Below are 13,197 nucleotides of genomic sequence, written 5' to 3'. Positions count from 1 at the left end.
CCGGATCAGTGGTGGTGGGGGGGTGGGTCTGAGCCACTGCTTGGGGTCCCGTGGGGGACAGAGGCGCGTGACACGGCCGGTGGCGACCGCACAGAGTTTATTGAAACACCTCCAGCACAGCACAGGGATGCTCGGGGAGGGGGAGCCGGTTGTTGTAGAGCGTGCAGGGGGGACACAGAGACGGGGGGCGGGCACCCCGGGGGGGCCGCACGCAAGCGCCATGCTGCCGACGGCTCATGCGGGGGGCGGCGGGTTGGGGGGCACGGGGAGGGGGCTTCAGATCCGTTCTCCCCTTCCCCGGCTCCTCCGGCTGCCTCCGGGGCCGCGGGGCCGGGGACTCGGGCGGTGCAGGACGGCAGAGCAGAGAGGGACAGGACACGGGGGCACGCCCAGGGTCCCCCACGCCACCGCAGCCCCGCGCCGGCGGGGGCGGGGGCCCCTGTCTGAGCACCCCCCGTCCCCGGGAGCAGTTCAAAACCGGGGGGTGCTTCCAATATCTCCCTGAACCCCCTGGAGTGGCCGGGGAGCCCCAGTCCCGGCTGGCAGGGCCGGGGCTCCCTGGGAGCTGCGCGAACCTGGGGCGGGGGGATGCGGGGGACGCCGGAGGGGAAGGGGGTCCCGCAGCGGCTGCGCGGAGCAGGGCAGAGCGCGGGGCTCACGCCAGCGAGGACGCTGCTGGTCGGCCAGTCCAGGAGATGAAGGCTTCCTCCCTCGGGGCGCGCAGCGGCGCGGGCTCTGCCTCCTCGCCGAACCAGAGTCCCGCCGGCTCCTTCCTCGGGGCACCGCCCGGATCCCCCGAGCCCACCCGTGTCCTCCACCCACCAGCGTCCGTGGGAGAAGCCCCCGCGGCGAGCGCCCGTCGCCCTGCCCGGCCCTGCCCGCCTGGGCCCCTTAACGCCCCACGCTGATGTTGCACGTCTTGCAGCTGGGGTCCTTTTTGGCGTTGGCGGTGGAGAGGCTCATGAGCTGGTGGCCGCTGATCTCCCCCAGCACGCCGAGGCTCAGGTCCACCGGCTCCGTGTAAATGACCTCCAGGATGCTGTCCTGGGCGTGGCGGTACACCAGCTCGCCCTCCTCCACGCAGCACGTCAGGAACTTGTTGGAGGAAATGTCCAGCTGGGGAAGGCGCTCCCGGCAGAAGAGATCCCCGGAGGAGCCCTTGGGCGCCAGGACCAGCACGACGTAGTGGTAGGCGGTGTACATGCAGTAGAAGTCCGCGAAGTAGAGGTTGGTGTTGGGGTTGAAGAGGCGCTGGGCCGGGATTTGGAAGCGGTACCGGCCGTAGGGCGAGTCCTGCGGGGGCTGCCCGGTGTTGAACTCGGTGTTGCAGCTGAAGAAGATGCCGTGCAGCATCCCGCTGGTGGGCGAGCCGTGGCTCCCGCTGTTGTCCTTCAGCGACGGCTTCATCACGTTCCCGCAGTGCATCCTGCCACGAGGAGGAGGAGGAGGAGGGACACACAGGCACAGGCAGGGTCAGGGAATGTGCTCTGCCAGCGGGGAGCATGGGGAATGGGGCCGGGGGTACCTGACGTGCTGGAAATACTCCTTGTGCTGGTTGCGGTAGAAGACGGAGAAGCGCAGCATGCGGCCTGCGATCAGCTCCGCTTTCTCCTGCAGCTGGGCTAGGTGCTCCTTGGCGTAGTCTGGGGACAGGCACGGGGACATCAGGGCGTCTCCATCCCCCTCCAGCAGCCCATCCCTGCCCGCAGCTCCCCGCACCTCCTGCCTCCCACTCATCAGCTGCCGCTCCAACCGGCCCGGCTTGTGCCAGCTCCCGGCATCGCCCCCGTCCTCCTCCGGGCTCCCAGCTCCCAGCATTTCCCCCATCCTCTCTCCCGGCTCGTGGCTCTCGACTTTACCCCCATCTCCCCCGCGGCTCCCAGCACTGAAGCCCCTCGCTCCCAGCTCCTGGGATCGCCCCGGTTCTGCCTCCCTGTTCCCAGCTCCAGGCATCATCCCCGTCCTCCCTCTCAGCTCTAGGCATTGCTCTCTTCCCCCTTCCATCTCCCAGCTCCAGGCATCAACCCCATCCTCCCTCCTGGCTCCCAACCCTGGCCTTTGCCCCTGTCCTCCTCATCCTCCCGGCTCCCAGCATCGCCTCCATCCTCCTCCCGGCTCCCGGCACAGTCCCCATGCCCGGCCCAGCTCCCGATTCCAGCAGCATCAATCCCGTCCTCCCTCCAGGCTCCCAGCATCGCCTCCGTCCTCCCCCCAGCTCCCGGCTCCTGGCATCGCCCCCATCCTCCCTTCGGGCTCCCGGGAACGCCCCCACCGTCCCTCCCGGTCCCGCTCACCCCCGGTGCAGAACTCCACGGTCTCGCTCCAGCCGGACACCAGGTACTCGCCGTCGCTCTGCTTGACCGCCGTCTGCACGGCCACGCTGTACTCGGTGCGGGGGCTCAGGAACCAGTGGCCCCGCACCGTCATGGGCAGCGGCACCGCCTTGGCCACCAGCTTGGTGGGGACATCCTGTGCCGAGCGGCGAGGGTCAGGCGGGACAGCGTCCTCCCACCCCCCCGCACCCCCTCCCCGCGCCGCGGGGATGCTGCTGGGTACCGCACACCCCGAAATATCCACGGAGACCCTCCAAAACACCGTGGTGACACGTCTCGGGCCACCCCCTCCCCCGCTCTGTCCCCACAGCGCTCCCCCGCCCCTGTCCCCAAACATGTCCCTGCTGCCATGGGGACGCAGGGTCCCCGAGGCGGGGGTGGTCTCGGGGTCCCCCCGCTCCCGGTGGCATCTCGCGGTGTCAAGAGGCCACGGAGCAGCTCCGCAGTGCAGAGCCGTTTCTGTGGCAACGGCGGATGCTGAAGTCGGGAGATAGAGGGGAAAAAAATATCCCACCCCCCACCCCCCCCACCCCTTATTATTGGGGAGGAGAGAAAAAAAAATAATGTTAAACATTAAATAGCATCACCGTGGCAACGGCGCTGCTAAAAACGGCCCGAATTAGTGACTCGCAGCGCGGGGAGGGGGAGCCGGAGCAGCTCAGCTCCCCCGCGGGGGCTCAGCGGGGTCCGTCACCCCCCGATCCCCGTCCCAGTCCCCTCCGCCAGCACGTCCCGTGAGGGGAATGACCCAAATTCAGCGCTCGAGAGGGCTAAGAGCCGGTTCCTCCCTGCCAACCCCATCTCCTCTCCCCGGGCAGGGGGTCCCGCGTCCTCCCCCGGCTCACCCGGTGCTTGAACTTGTTGGAATTCTTGTTCTCCTTCTTGTTGAGGTCGATGAAGTAGTGGGTGACCCTCTCCAGGTCCCCCTTCTCCATAGCCCAGGAGATGCGGAAGGAATCGCAGGTGATGTTGTTGATCTCGATGTTTTTGGGGGTGGAGAGCAGCTCCATGGCCGGAGGGGCTGAGCTCCTGCGGGCACAGCGCGGGGTTTGGGGGGTGCCGAGCCCCCTCTCGCTGCCCACGCCGGCGCTGCCAAGGCCGCCCGCGGCGGAGCAGATGGCACCGGGGTGGAAAAGCGGCCGGGAGCCAGGAATAGGCAGCGCAGGCAGGAGCAGGCAGCGGGACGCCGGGAACAAGCCCGGTCGGGTGCGGGGGCCCCGGCCGCTCCCCCGGGTGCCGCGGGGCCCCGGCGCGACGCCAGCGGGCGTTTCGGGGTTTGCTCAACACCGGGTGGGGAAAGAAAAACAAGGGGAGAGCCGAGGGAGTTGCTGGGAGAGGGGAGGGTTGGACGCAGGCACTGGAAAAGCTGGATCCGCCTTTGCCCCGGCCCGTGCCTCAGTTTCCCTGCGCCCCCAGGAAGGCGCTCTGGGGGAGGGCGATGCCCGCGGAGGGGGGACACGGAGTCACATCCACGGCACGGGATCGGGGGGCTGGAGGCGAGGGTGCCCCCCAGCCTTCGGGCCGGCTTTGTGCGGGGGCAGCCGTGGCACCGCGGGGCTGCCAACGTGCCACCGCCCCCCGCCGTGTGCCCACGGCCACCCACGCCGCGCGTGTCCTCGTCACTCGGCACCCACGGCCACCCACGGCCACGTGTCCCCCCCATCTGCGCCCCAAAGCCGCTGTCACCCCCCGCCAAAGCCCTTGGGCACGGCGGAAGGTCACCGCTCCGGGGACAAGGTGCCACCTCGCTGCCCCGTTCCCGTGCCCGGCGGTGGCGCAGGAATTCTGCACCGGGATTGTGCCAGCTGGATCGTGTCACCGTGTCCCCTAAGAGCCCTCGGGACGCCGTGCCCGCCGTGTCCCCCTGCCCTCCGAGCATCCCCGGCGGTGCCACGGGCATGTCGCCCCAACGCCACCGGCGCTCGGTGGCCGCTCCGGTGTCGCCGTGCCGGTGAGGCCCTTACCTGGCCGTGCCGGGGGGCTGCCGGGAGGCGCGGGGGTGCCGGTGGAGCGGCAGGGCAGGACAGAGAGCCCCGGCGGGGCTGATCCAAGCGGGAAGGACGGAGGATGCCGGAGGGATCGAGGTGGTACCCGGCGATGCCGCGTCGCTGCCTGCGGCTGATGCGACTGGGATCCTCCCAGCCAGCTCGGAAATAGCAAACACCCTCCAGAGGAGGGAGAGGAGAAAAAAAAAAAAAAAAAAAAGGGAAAAATAGATATCCAAGGAGCTGGGAGAGAAGGGGGAGGAAGGAAAAACCTCCCGGTTCTGCCAATGGCATGGAGGGATGCGTGCGGCGTCAGGTGATGGAGGCAGAGTGGGATGTGGGTGCAGATTGGGGGTGGGTGGTGGGCAGGTTCTGCCTGTTCCCCCCATTTTTGGGGCCGGGGAGGGGGGGCTGTCCCGGTTGTGCCGCTTGTGGGACAATGGGGACACCCCCTCCTGTCCCCAGAAATGGGATGGAGGAGGTGCGTGGGAATGCTGGTACCCACACAGGACGGCAGCGGAATGGGGGTGCAGAGCCCAAGGGGGGGTGGACGGACGGACAGACGGACTTTTTGTTTTGCATGTCGTAAACACCCTTCTTGGAGGGAAAAAGCTTTTTTCGGGTGGGCGGGTGGGAGAGCACCCCAAAAACCTCATTGCTCCCCAAATTTCTGCCAGGGGGTGCCCAGGCATGAACCCCCTCTGCGGGGGTGCCGGCTGGCTGTGGGGCTGCAGAGAACCCCGAGGGGGTGGTCGCACCGCAGGAACCCCGTGAGGGGGTTAAATACAAGGCTGAGTGATCCCCCAAAAATGTCCCCCCCAGCGCTGCCCCCGGTGCCCGGTCCTGAGAGCCGGGGACTGCCCGTCACAAAGATGGCGCCACCGCCCTCACATAGGCTTGGGCAATGCCAACCACAAAGATGGCGGCTCGTTGCCAAGCCCGCCGTGCCCTCAGCAAAGATGGCGGCGACAGCGTCACCCCAGGAAGGGCGCGCCGTGCGTGACGCATGCGCAGTGGGGGCGGCGAGCCCGTGGCTGCCCGGGCAGGGTGAGGGGCGGCGTGGCGGGGGAGGGGGGGGATTTTGGGGACGTCCGGGGGGTCCTGAGGGGTGCGAGGAGGGGGATGAGGACCCTGGGGAGCGGGGGGAGAGGGGGTCCAGTTTGGGGGTGTGTAATGGAGTGGGAATGCTGGGGAGAGGGGTGAGAGGGGGTGAAGGGGGACAAGGAGGGGGCTGAGAGCCCTGGGGAGGGGGCGCAGGGGGGCCCTGAGGGGGTGAGGCCCGTGAGGAGGGGGCTGCGAGGGGGTTCTGGGGGGTGGGAGGGGTCATGGAGGGCTGAACACCTGGAGAGTGGGGACAAGTGGGGGCTGGGGAGAAAGGGGGGGGACTGAGAGCCCTTGGGAGGGGGGAGCAAGGGGGTGGTGGGGGCTGAGAGCCCTGGGGAGGGGGAGAAGGGGGTCCTGTTTGGGGTGTATGGGGGGATGGGAAAGGGGGCACAGGGGGGTCCTGTTTGGGGTGTATGGGGGGATGGGAAAGGGGGCACAGGGGGGTCCTGTTTGGGGTGTATGGGGGGCTGGGAAAGGGGGAGAAGGGGGTCCTGTTTGGGGTGTATGAGGGGGATGGGAAAGCGGGCACAAGGGAGTCCTGGGGGGTGCAGGGGGAACACAACCTCTCTGGGTCACAGGGATCTTGTTTGGGGGTGCAGGGGGGTCATTACTGGGGTGGGTGAAGTTCTGAGCTCGGTTTAGGGGTGCAGGGGTTCATTATTGGGGTGGGTGCAGTTCTGAGCTCGGTTTGGGGGTGCAGGGGTTCATTATTGGGGTGGGTGTATTTCTGGGCTCTGTTTGGGGGTGCAGGGGGGTCATTACTGGGGTGGGTGTATTTCTGAGCTCGGTTTGGGGGTGCAGGGGTTCATTATTGGGGTGGGTGTATTTCTGGGCTCTGTTTGGGGGTGCAGGGGGGTCATTACTGGGGTGGGTGCAGTTCTGAGCTCTGTTTGGGGGTGCAGGGGGTTCATTATTGGGGTGGGTGTATTTCTGGGCTCTGTTTGGGGGTGCAGCCCCCCCTGAGCGTGCCCCCTCCCCGCAGGATGGCCGAGGGGGGCTCTGGCAGCTCGGGCTCCCCGGGCAGCCTCCGGCCGGGGGGGCCCCGGGGGGTGCTGGGCAGGCGCCCCCCCGCCCCCCCCCCTGAGCCCGGGCCGCCTGCCCTCCATCCGCTCCCGAGACCTCACCCTGGGGGGCGTCAAAAAGGTGAGACCCCCCCCCCCGGACCCAAATTGGGGTCACCCAATATCCAGTCAGGTGACCCCCGTGGCAGGGAGAAAGGATGAGGAGGACTTCACTGATATTATATTTATATTATAGTATAGCATAGTACATAATACTGTATTTATTATTCATATATTATATTATATTATATTATATTTGGTATATTATATTATATCTTACTGAATTTATTATTTATATTCTATTCTACTCTATATAATTATATTATGTTATAATCATATTATATTATTATATTGTGCTATATTATATTATGTTACATTATGCTATGTTATAATATAATATTACATTATATTATATTAGAGTATAATATAGTATTTTACAGTATATTATGATATATTATATCATATTTGTACTATATTTATTATTACTATAATATACTGTAATATACCATACTATTATATTATATTATATTATATTATATTATACTATACTATACTATACTATGTTATATTAATTATATTACATTATATTATATTATATTATATTATATTATATTATATTATATTATATTATATTATATTATATTATATCATATTTACATTCTGTGATATTATTACATGACATGACATGACATTACATTCTATTTAAACTGGATTTGCTAACTATTTAACTCTGCACACACTGCACAGAATCTTGTCACTTTTAGCTGGCAGTCCCAACTCACACACACACTTGGCCCTGCTGGGCCAAGGAAATAAAACACCCTCACTGTGGGGAAACAATTTTTATATTGTATTTTACTTTGGCACAAACAGGCACAGCCAATGAGATGAGAATTGGTTTTCCTTTCTCTGAGGTTCAGGGAAGGTGAAACCCAGAAATATTCTTGGCAAGAATTGTGCCTTGCTTTTCTCTGTGAGGAGAAATGGGGTGACAGATCCCACATCTCACCCCCAGCCAGGCTCTGGGGTGGCTCTGAGAGCCTGGGGGCCTTTGGGGATGCAAGGAGAAATGGGGTGACAGATCCCACATCTCACCCCCAGCCAGGCTCTGGGGGGGCTCTGAGAGCCTGGGGGCCTTTGGGGATGATCTTTTCTCTCTGGTTTTCCCCACAGAAAACTTTCACCCCCAACATCATCAGCAGGAAGATCAAGGAGGAGTGAGTGGTGGATCGGGGTGACATGGGGGGTGACATGGGGGGCACGGGGATGGTTTGGGGTCTGGAGCATCTCTGTGAGGGGAGGGACTGAGGGAGGTGGGGCTGCTTGGTCTGGAGAAGGGAGGAGTGAGAGGGGATCCCACTGATCCATGGAAAAAGCCCAAACACCCATGGGAATTCTCAGATATCCATGGAAATATCCCAAATATCCATATAAATATCTCAGATATCCAAGGAAATATCCCGAATATTCATATAAATATCCCAAATATTCACATAAATATTCCAGATACCCATGGAAATATCCCAGTTATCCATGGAAATATCCCAGTTATCCAAGGAAATGTCTGAGATATCCAAGGAAATATCCCAAATATCCATATAAATATCTCAGATATCCAAGGAAATATCCCGAATATTCATATAAATATCCCAGTTATCCATGGAAATATCCCAGTTATCCATGGAAATATCTCAGATACCCATGGAAATATCCCAGTTATCCATGGAAATATCCCAAATATCCGTATAAATATCTCAAATCTCCATGGAAGTTCTCAGATATCTATATAAATACCCCAAATATTCGTGGAAATACCTTAGAAATCCATATAAATATCCATGGAAATGTCTGAAATATCCATATAAATATCCCAAATATTCATATAAATGTTTCAAATATCCATGGAGATTCTCAGATATCCATACCAATATCCTAAATACTCAAACCAATATCCCAAATATCCACACCAGTATCTCTGGGTGATGTGCAGAGGTCTCTGCCCCAAGCCCTGTGTCCTGGCAGGGGACAGGGGGCCGGGGCAGGGCTGGGGCTGATCTGGGGGTGATGTGGGGGTGATCTGGGGGTGATCTGAGGGCGGTGTGGGGGCGATGTGCCCGCTCTGCCCCAGGCCCCGCGAGGACGTGGCGGTGAAGAAGGAGAAGAAGGAGCGGGAGCGGCAGCGGGACGGGCACGGCCGGGGCCGGAACCGGCCCGAGGTCATCCAGTCCCACTCCATCTTCGAGCAGGGCCCCGCTGAAATGATGAAGAAGAAAGGTAAGGGGAGCTTCCCTCTGGGTGTTTTTTTGGGGAGGGTCCCACCTTGGGGTGACCCTGGGCTGCTCCTGTGTCCCCAGCAGGCTCCTGGGACAGGAGTGTGGACGTGTCCGACTTCGGCCCTTCCCACATCATCAACATCAAGAAGGAGAAGAGGGAGACGGACGAGGAGACCAAGCAGATCCTGAGGATGCTGCAGAAGGACGATGTCAGTGGGCATGGAAGGGGTGGCTTTGGTGCCACCGGGGGTGCTGAGTGTGCCTTGTGTCCCTGCAGTGGTGCTGAATGTCCCTTGTGTCACCATGGCATTGCTGAGTGTCCCCTGTGCCCCTGGGGTGATCCTGAGTGTCCGCGGTGTCACCAGGGCAGTGCTGAGTGTCCCCTGTGTCACCAGGAGGTGCTGAGTGTCCCCTGTGCCCCCAGGGGGTGCTGAGTGTCCCTGGTGTCACCAGGGCAGTGCTGAGTGTCCCCTGTGCCCCCGGGGGGTGCTGAGTGTCCCCTGTGCCACCAGGGTAGTGCTGAGTGTCCCCTGTGCCCCCAGGGGGTGCTGAGTGTCCCCTGTGTCACCAGGGGGTGCTGAGTGTCCCCAGTGTCACCAGGAGGTGCTGAGTGTCCCCTGTGCCACTGGGGTGATGCTGAGTGTCCCCTGTGCCACTGGGGTGATGCTGAGTGTCCCCTGTGCCACCAGGGCAGTGCTGAGTGTCCCCTGTGTCACCAGGGGGTGCTGAGTGTCCCCTGTGCCACTGGGGTGATCCTGAGTGTCCCCTGTGCCACCAGAGCTGTGCTGAGTGTCCCCTGTGCCACCAGAGCAGTGCTGAGTGTCCCCTGTGTCACCAGGGCAGTGCTGAGTGTCCCCTGTGTCACCAGGGCAGTGCTGAGTGTCCCCTGCCTGTCCCCACAGTTCCTGGATGACCCGGGGCTGAAGAACGACATCCGGAACAAGCCGGTGCAGCTGCCCCTGGCCCACTCGGGGTGGCTCTTCAAGGAGGAGGTGGCAGAGCAGGAGGACACACAGCCATGGCTGCCTGCAGCCAAGGAGGAGAAGATGGAGCTGGACCCGCCAGCTGTGAAAGGTGGGCTGGGCAGGGCTGGGCTGGGCTGGGCTGGACTCTGCTGGGCTGGGCTGGGCTGGGTTGGGCTGGGCTGGGCTGGGCTGGGCTGGGCTGGGTTGGGCAGGGGACACAGCCAAGCTGGGCGTGTCCCCTCTGCCCCGTGCCCACGCACCCCCTCTGCAGTGAAGGAAGAGCCGTGTGAGGAGGATCCCAAGCCGGCCCAGCCCAAGGGCCCCCCTGGCTTCCCACGGGATGTGTCGGCAGCTGAGCTGCTGCAGAGGCTGAGCCTGGCCCAGGAGGAGGAGCTGCTGTTCCTGCAGCTCCCTGACACCCTGCCCGGGCAGCCCCCCAGCCACGACTCCAAACCCAGCAAAGCCGAGCTGCACAGCGAGGACGGGCAGGTGCTGCTGGTGAAGCAGGAGAAGAGCCAGGTAGGGGCACGGTGGGGGTGTCCCCTCCCCTCCTGTGGTGTCTCCCCCAAGCCCGTGAGGATGTCCCTCCATCCCATGGTGTCCTCCCCACCCCATCCTGTGATGTCCCTCCATTCCATGGTGTCACTGTCCCCCCATCCCGTGGTGGCCTTTCCCCCAGCTCCCATGATGTCTCCCCCTCATCCCATAGTGTCATCTTCCCCAGTCCCATGGTGATCTCCTTGCTATCCCATGATGTCCCCCCCATCCTGTGGTGTCCTCCCCCTATCTTGTGGTGTCCTTTCTCCTCCAATCCTGTGCTGTCCCCTCATCCCATGGTGCTGTCCCCCCCAATCCTCTGGAGTGATCCCAATCTCACAGGATGATCCCAATTCCATGGAGTGATCCCAGTCCCAGTGGGCTGATCCCAGTCCCAGTGGGCTGATCCCAGTCCCAGGGAGCTGATCCCAGTCCCAGGAGCTGATCCCAGTCCCAGGGAGCTGATCCCAGTCCTGAGGGGCTGATCCCAGTCCTGAGGGCCTGATCCCAGTCCTGAGGGCCTGATCCCAGTCCCAGGAGCTGATCCCAGTCCTGAGGGGCTGATCCCAGTCCCAGGGAGCTGATCCCAGTCCTGAGGGGCTGATCCCAGTCCCAGGGGCATGATCCCAGTCCCAGGAGCTGATCCCAGTCCCAGGGAGCTGATCCCAGTCCTGAGGGGCTGATCCCAGTCCTGAGGGGCTGATCCCAGTCCTGAGGGGCTGATCCCAGTCCCAGGGAGCTGATCCCAGTCCCAGGGAGCTGATCCCAGTCCTGAGGGGCTGATCCCAGTCCCAGGGAGCTGATCCCAGTCCCAGGAGCTGATCCCAGTCCTGAGGGGCTGATCCCAGTCCCAGGGGCGTGATCCCAGTCCCAGGAGCTGATCCCAGTCCCAGGGAGCTGATCCCAGTCCCAGGGAGCTGATCCCAGTCCCAGGGAGCTGATCCCAGTCCCAGGAGCTGATCCCAGTCCCAGGAGCTGATCCCAGTCTTGAGGGGCTGATCCCAGTCCTGAGGGGCTGATCCCAGTCCTGAGGGGCTGATCCCAGTCCCAGGGGCTGATCCCAGTCCCAGGGAGCTGATCCCAGTCCCAGGGAGCTGATCCCAGTCCTGAGGGGCTGATCCCAGTCCCAGGAGCTGATCCCAGTCCTGAGGGGCTGATCCCAGTCCCAGGAGCTGATCCCAGTCCTGAGGGGCTGATCCCAGTCCTGAGGGGCTGATCCCAGTCCTGAGGGGCTGATCCCAGTCCCAGGAGCTGATCCCAGTCCCGAGGGGCTGATCCCAGTCCTGAGGGGCTGATCCCAGTCCCAGGGAGCTGATCCCAGTCCCAGGGAGCTGATCCCAGTCCTGAGGGGCTGATCCCAGTCCCAGGAGCTGATCCCAGTCCCGAGGGGCTGATCCCAGTCCTGAGGGGCTGATCCCAGTCCCAGGGAGCTGATCCCAGTCCCAGGGAGCTGATCCCAGTCCTGCTGTGCCATGGCAGGAGGCGAAGCAGGCAGAGAACATCTGCACCCTGGCCGACCTCCCTGAGGGCCAGGTGGGGAAGCTGCTCATCCGAAAGTCAGGAAAAGTGCAGCTGGTGCTGGGCAAGGTCACCCTGGACGTGACCATGGGCACCCCCTGCTCCTTCCTACAGGTATGGAAGGGACACTGGGACCCGATTTGGGGGGTTTCACCCCAAAATAACCCCCCAGGGGGCCATGCTGACAGTGGGGAGGGGTCCTGCTGGTCCCCTCCGGGAGCAGTGGGGTCTCCCAGGGGTTCCTGTGGCTCAGGGCTGTTTCTGCCCCTGGAACAGGAGCTGGTGTCTGTTGCCATCGGGGACAACCGCACGGGTGAGATGATCGTGCTGGGCCACGTCAGGCACAAGCTCGTCTGCTCCCCGGACTTCGAGGCTCTCCTGGAGCACCGGCACCGGTAGCCCAGGGGGTCCCGGCCCCCCCAGCCCCCGGGATGGACCCTCAGCCCCTCCAGATGTGCCTTTGGGACGTGGGCAGGGGGCTGGGGCGGGTGATCCCAATCCCGTGCTGTGATCCCGAGGGATCCAGAGCCAGCTCCCAGCTCCCTCCAGCCCCACAGGTGTCCGCCCGTGTCCCCCACACCAGTGGCTCCCCCCAGTGCCAAACGGGGATCTCGGGGTGTGTGGGGGGCTGTGGGGTGTCCCCCAGCTCTGTGGACATGCTGGTGGGAGCAAGACACACGTCTTTGGGGAAAAACCTGGAATAAAACCTCTTTTCCCCCTGTGTCAGTCTCGTTCTGTCACCTCTGCTGGGCCCTGCAAGGCCTTGGGGTCCCTGAGCGTGGCTGCAGCAGGTGAGGGGCTCTGGGTGATCCCTACCCTGTCCTGGGGGGTGACAGGGCTGTCATTGTGGAGCCAAAGCTCCCTGGATGCCACCAGCCCCTGGGCAGGGAGCAGGGATGGGGGCACTGACCACCTGGGCAGGGCTGGGCCTGCGCTTGCCCCTCTCACGTTGATCTCCCACCCATCCCCTCTTAACCCCCCCATGTGACCTTACTCTCCCAATTCCATATTATTCCAATTCCATATTATCCCCCACTCCTGCCCCATCACACCCCATCCTCCCCATCCCATATTACTCCTGCTTCCCATCCCACCCCACCCCACCCCCACGTTCCTGTCCCATTTTACCCCTCCAATTCCATCTCATCCCCCCTTCCTGCCCCATTCCATCCTTCCCATCCTACCCCATCCCATTTTACCCTCCCGAATTCCACCTTAACCCTTTCCTGCCCGTCCCCTATTACCCCTGTTCCCACCCAATCCCATTTTACCCCCTGAATTCCATTTTAACCCTCTCCTACCCTTCCCAGATTATTCCCCCACCCAACCCCTTCTCTCCCCCATCGCACCTTCCTTTCTTCCCGTCATGCCCACGCCCTGTTTTGCATAGCCCCGCCCACTTTCCCACTCCCGCCCTTTCC

General features: G+C 62.0%; 2 protein-coding genes across 2 annotated transcripts; one reads left to right on the top strand and one right to left on the bottom strand.

Moving 5' to 3' along the window:
* Positions 1 to 80: 80 nt before the first annotated feature.
* On the bottom strand, positions 81 to 4,483 carry PHYHIP (phytanoyl-CoA 2-hydroxylase interacting protein). Its single transcript, XM_059870621.1, has 5 exons — positions 4,298 to 4,483; positions 3,179 to 3,362; positions 2,295 to 2,469; positions 1,526 to 1,643; positions 81 to 1,426 (listed from the first exon to the last, which is right to left on the bottom strand). The coding sequence occupies exons 2-5, from the start codon at positions 3,341 to 3,343 to the stop codon at positions 892 to 894; spliced, it is 993 nt and encodes a 330-aa protein (XP_059726604.1). The 5' UTR covers positions 3,344 to 3,362; positions 4,298 to 4,483; the 3' UTR covers positions 81 to 891.
* Positions 4,484 to 6,405: 1,922 nt separating this feature from the next.
* POLR3D (RNA polymerase III subunit D) lies at positions 6,406 to 12,497 on the top strand. Its single transcript, XM_059870579.1, is given in 9 exon segments — positions 6,406 to 6,489; positions 6,491 to 6,565; positions 7,657 to 7,700; positions 8,612 to 8,757; positions 8,841 to 8,965; positions 9,659 to 9,830; positions 9,993 to 10,240; positions 11,738 to 11,890; positions 12,053 to 12,497. Coding segments are annotated over 9 exon segments (1,170 nt in total). The 3' UTR covers positions 12,176 to 12,497.
* Positions 12,498 to 13,197: the final 700 nt, after the last annotated feature.

This window comes from Haemorhous mexicanus, chromosome 30, assembly GCF_027477595.1.
Source record: "Haemorhous mexicanus isolate bHaeMex1 chromosome 30, bHaeMex1.pri, whole genome shotgun sequence".
Taxonomy (NCBI): Eukaryota; Metazoa; Chordata; class Aves; order Passeriformes; family Fringillidae; genus Haemorhous; species Haemorhous mexicanus.
This window is presented reverse-complemented; position numbering and strand designations above follow the sequence as displayed.